The 5,411-nt window shown below is 29.2% G+C and overlaps 1 protein-coding gene across 1 annotated transcript; it reads right to left on the reverse strand.

Annotated features, from left to right (window-relative positions):
• Nucleotides 1-3,389: 3,389 nt before the first annotated feature.
• On the reverse strand, nt 3,390-4,789 carry LOC141716055 (exopolygalacturonase-like). Its single transcript, XM_074518759.1, has 6 exons — nt 4,724-4,789; nt 4,562-4,647; nt 4,346-4,466; nt 3,880-4,252; nt 3,729-3,805; nt 3,390-3,617 (listed from the first exon to the last, which is right to left on the reverse strand). Exons 1-6 carry the CDS (start codon nt 4,787-4,789, stop codon nt 3,390-3,392), a joined length of 951 nt encoding a protein of 316 aa, XP_074374860.1.
• Between the last annotated feature and the right edge of the window lie 622 nt (nt 4,790-5,411).

Genomic DNA, 5,411 nt, shown 5'->3' on the forward strand with positions numbered 1-5,411 from the left:
ATATATAATTTACTATGAATTTTATTTAAATGGGTGCCTCAAATATATTAAAAAATTAATATATTTCGGATATAATTTATATATTAAATATAAAAATCAAACCTTTATAAATACATATATCATGGGGAATTTTTTATGCCCCCGTAATGTCCTAGGGATAGCTTTGGTTCCTTACCCATGTGCCGTTGTACATTTTTTTTATTCATCATTCGGGTTAATTAATGAACTAAACCGGATAGTTATATGAGTGAAAAGGCAACGTGAGTAACCTATTTTTAGTAACTTTTTTTAGTAGTAATGAGAACAAAAATACTACAAAATACGAGTTACCTATATCTAATGAGAATTGATAGGAAAGGAAAAGAAGTTACACAATTTTTTTTAATACAAAATTATTTTTTATACCAAAAAAATACTAAAAGTAAATACAACTTTAAAATACTAGTCAAATCAACAATTACTTCTAACATTAATTTTTTTTAAAATGTTTGCAACATCACTCACATGTCTTGACACATGCAGGTGATAGTACTAGAAAAAAAAATATTTTTTAGTAAAATTAAAACTCGAATATGAGACTAACACTAGTTAGATATATTTTAAGTCAAATTACTCCTTGATTATTAAAACTATCAGTTGGTAACCCGTGCGAAGGACGGGTCGAGATTAAAAATAATATCAAGTTATTATTTGTATATAATTAAATCTCATAATAATTTATGCGAAATACAAATTAAAATAAATAAATAAATACTGTTAAGTTATGTAATTAAAAAAAATTAAATAAGCGTACTTATAAAATTTCACCATATAATTCTTTTTGACTAATATAGCTTATAAATCTAGTTATGATTCTAGTTATGCACCTAATTATTTTACTTGTTATATTGATCTAACATGTTAACTTTTACTAACACGATTATTTAAAAGTAAATCGATGCTCGGATAGATACTAATAAATAAAAGCTAATGTGAAAACAAAGTGTATAGAGAGTACAAGTCAATTCGTTTTAGTTGAGATTTAATTATATAAATTTTTAAAAATAGTTATATAATTTTTCTAATGAGTACCAAGCTTTGCTAGTTTTATAATGTTCTCATAGAACATGGTTTCGCTTATTAATATAGATTGATGATAACACTTGCGAAACAGATTAAAATATTGAATTAGTATTTGTTGTGCGAAAACGGATAGAAATTAATATATTAATATGAAATATTAAATTGGTACTTGTAAAGGATAATCACGTAGTTAAAAGGAATCGAATAATATATAAAAATTTTCATAATAATTCTAGTTGTGCATTATTTTACTTATTATAGAAATCTAAATGTTAGTTTTATTTATGTGAAAAGAATTGTTTATAATCCGATAAACGAAATATTTGTTATTTTAGATAATTTAATATTATTTGATAATTATCTTATAATTAGCTTTTTCAATATAATATATTTAATATTTTTAATTACTAATAAAAAAATATTTTTTTTTGAATTAAAAGTAAATAGAAGATTACATGAACACTAACAAATAGAAAACAAAGTTTACAGATAATAGAAGTCAATTTGTATTACGTGAGTACCAAAATTTGATACTTTTGTACTTATGTATTGCAATAAAACATGATTTCGCTTATTAATAAAGAGTATATATTTTAATTATCCTATGAACCAAATATTTTTTATTTTAGATAATTTTATATTAATTAATTATTTATAAAAAAAGTATTTTTAAATTTAAAGTAAAAGTAGCTTGTATAAACATTAACTAATAAAAACAAAATCTAGATAGAATAGAATTCAATTTGCGTTAGGTTAATACCAAAATTTAATATTTCGGTACTTTGATATTTTTGTGCACCAATAAAACATATGAATTAAGACGATCCAACTTTATCAATATTTTTTTAAAAGTATTTGAATGTGTTAAAAAATTTACAAAAAAATTTAATGTTAAAATTCAGTAGTCAGTTTTGATAGTACATCTACCAAGTGTAAGATTAGAGATTTTCAAAAATTTCGAAACCCGAAATTCGATCCGGAAAAAAACCAGAAAAGTTCGATCCGGAAAAAGCCCAGCCCAGTTTGGCCCGGCCCGCGGGCTTTAAATATGCCTCTTTTTTTTCGAAAATCCGACCCGGTCCGAAACCCGAAAAATTTGGATAAAAACCTGGATAAAAGCCCGGATCAAAAAAAGCCCAGATAAAATCCCGGTTCGCCCCGGATAAAAGCAAGATTCAAAAACAAATTTTTTATATAAAATTTGAAAATATATAATACTTTTTATAATTTTAAAAAAATATATTATAATATTAGAATCAATTAAGATATATATGATTATTTGCCGATTAATTTCGTTAAAGTTTTCTGTTTTTTCATCAAATTAAAAGGTATTAAAGATAATTACTAAATTAGTTGTAATTATAAACGAATTATATTATTATAAATTGCAAATGATATCCTATTTAAATTTATAATTTTAGATTATATAGTCTGACTATACAGAATGTATGAATAAGACAGTCTAGTGCATCAAGAATGCATACAAATTAATAACAACTAACAAGTTTTTGTTTGACACTAATAATAGCTGACCATACTGGATTTTGGACAATACAAATTGTTGTACATAATTATATTATTATAATTATATATATATTATATTAAAAATTAATTATTTATTTCGGTGTCTAAACTACACTCTTTGATATATTAAGATATTATTTTCTCGGGTATTTAAACTACTCAAAATTCGATTTATAAAATATAAAAATAATATTTAATATATAAATAAAAAACTCAAATAAAGCCCGATTCTATCCGATCCGGCCAAGCCCGTGGGCCTAAAACAGACATTATATTTCTTACGAAGGCCGGCCCGATCCGTTTCAAAAAATCGAATTTTTTAAAGTCCGGATAAAACCCGGCCTGATAAACTTTTCGTGCATCTCTACCTAAGATCGTCCACAAATATTTTTTTACAAAAAATAAATCAATAATCAATCGGATACCAAATACTAAAAAAGTGAAATGTACTATCAAATCATTAGATTGATTTTTGAAAGTCAAACCAGATGCTATTATTTACAAATTCCATTCCATTGGTCATTTTGCTTTTAGCATTACTCAATCAGCTCCGTCAGTAAGACAATAACCCAGGAAAACACTCCAATTAAAAAAGGTCTCAGAACATGAACACTTGCAAAATTCAATTTTTATTATTTCAAACTAAAGCAAGAACAACTGCAAGATCTCAATAACTGCATTGACATACCATTTTCAGAATTTCAAACTAAGCTGAAGAATCAACAAGAAAAATAAATATGTAAAGACTCTTCCATATACTACTACTAAAACTACCAATGATAAACTTAATGGGCAGGACTTGATTAAAAACAACCAGAAGGATGCTCTTGACCAAAGGATTGACCATGGACATTCAAACACTCTGATTTTGCTACTCCTTCTCTTCCATTGTAGGCCAGATTTATATTTTGGAGCTTGAACTCAGAACAAGGCACTTTGCTGCTACATTGGATATTTACGGCTACTGGTGTACTTGATTGTCCCCATATGTTTACGAATGTCACATTCTTTATTTGAATTGAGGATTGTGCCTGTCATACATAATCGAAATGTGATTAACATTTGTTTACAAATTAGATGGATATCTGATAATGGTGAGTGACATAAACAGGTTTTAACAGGGAAATATATTGTAGATTTACCTGGTTGTTACAACTGTGACTGGGGCAATAATGTTGATCGATGATAATAGGATTATCAGCATTCTCCATGTGTATATCTTCGAACAAAAAATCACTGACCAAGCCAGGGTCAGACGGTGCCCAGTTTTGATCCTCAAGCCATTTTCAGTACCTCTGAGAGTACAATTTTTAACATGCAATCCGGTAACACCCACGCTCTTTCCATCTCCAACACTCTGTCCAAGGCTCCCCACACTAATGCCATGGCCAGGTCCGCAGGCAACATTAAAAACTTCCACATTTTGATTTCCGTTAAGCATGGATACACAATCGTCACCACAAGCAATGTTGCAGTCCTGGACTTTTATGTCCTGAGATTCGGCTATATTTATCCCATCAGTATTTGGACTGTTCTCTGGAGCTGTAATTTTGACTCCGCTAATCATCACTTGTTGGCTTCTATATAACTTCAAGTGAACACTTTTGCTGTTGATCATATTCAAGTTGGCAATCTTTGAGTTTTTGACAAAATTGAATCCCATCGACTATAAGAAATGACAAGGAATAATCAATTGAATGTTGACATACAAATCAGTTCGTATCAAGAAAAAGAAATAAATTTTATCGCATTCACTTACTATAGGAAGAGGGTTACAGACTCTGCCGTTATGCTTGCAATCGTCTCTACTCCAAACAGCAGCACCTTGACCATCCACAGTACCACTTCCTTCAACCAGCAACCAATCAACGTGTTTAAAACTAATCCAATATTGCACAGAAATGTCAGTAGAAGCCTTAAGATCACCAACGATCCTCACAACAATGGAACCTTTGCACGGTCCCGTAAACTCTACAGGATAAGCTGGTATATCCCCTTAGGTATAATCATCACACTATTGCCATTCCATTGGCATGCATCTCCCCATGCTCTCAAAAATTGCTGTAAAACTGAATAAAAAAATGGACATAACCGTCATGCACCATGTAAAGAAGAACTAACAGTAAAGATTAATTACCTTCGAGTTATCATCCTTTCCATTAGCCACAGCACCGTATGCTGTAACATCGAAAAACTTGGCCATTGGAGCCTCTTTGTGCAGTACAAGAGCTAATCAACGTAAATACGATGAGTTGCGAAAATGTAACAGAATTGCCATTGATGATGCAGACATTTCTTTCACCTCCAACTCTTTGTTTTTTTTCAAGAAGGTGATACAAGTATCTATTTTATAGGATTCTGACTAGAGCTAGTCACCAATTAAGGTGGTGATGAGGATTTCGTTTGATTTTAGTGCAAATTTAAAGTTTTGATTAATTGATGATCATATCATTAACACAATCATTGATTTGTTTCTGATTTCATATATAGAAAAGAATTTGAAAATTTATATAATTGATTTGCCGCCAATACTAGTCTTGCAATAGATTCGACTAGATTAAAGGAAAGAATCTTGGTCTGTTATCATCTCACTATAATCTGCATGAATGACATTCTCTCTATATTTTAAAAAATATACTCTCTCCGTCTCTCCGTCCCAATTTATCTGTCCAGTTTGATTTTTGGACGTAGTTTAAGGTGACCGCATAGTTCCGTTGATTATTTTTCAATTTTTTTAGTGAATATATTCAATCTAATTTTTATTCACAAAAAAAATTTGAAAAATAATAAACGGAACTATACGGTCAATGCATCTTAATTACGTG

The sequence above is a fragment of the Apium graveolens genome, chromosome 1, assembly GCF_009905375.1.
Source record: "Apium graveolens cultivar Ventura chromosome 1, ASM990537v1, whole genome shotgun sequence".
Lineage (NCBI taxonomy): Eukaryota > Viridiplantae > Streptophyta > Magnoliopsida > Apiales > Apiaceae > Apium > Apium graveolens.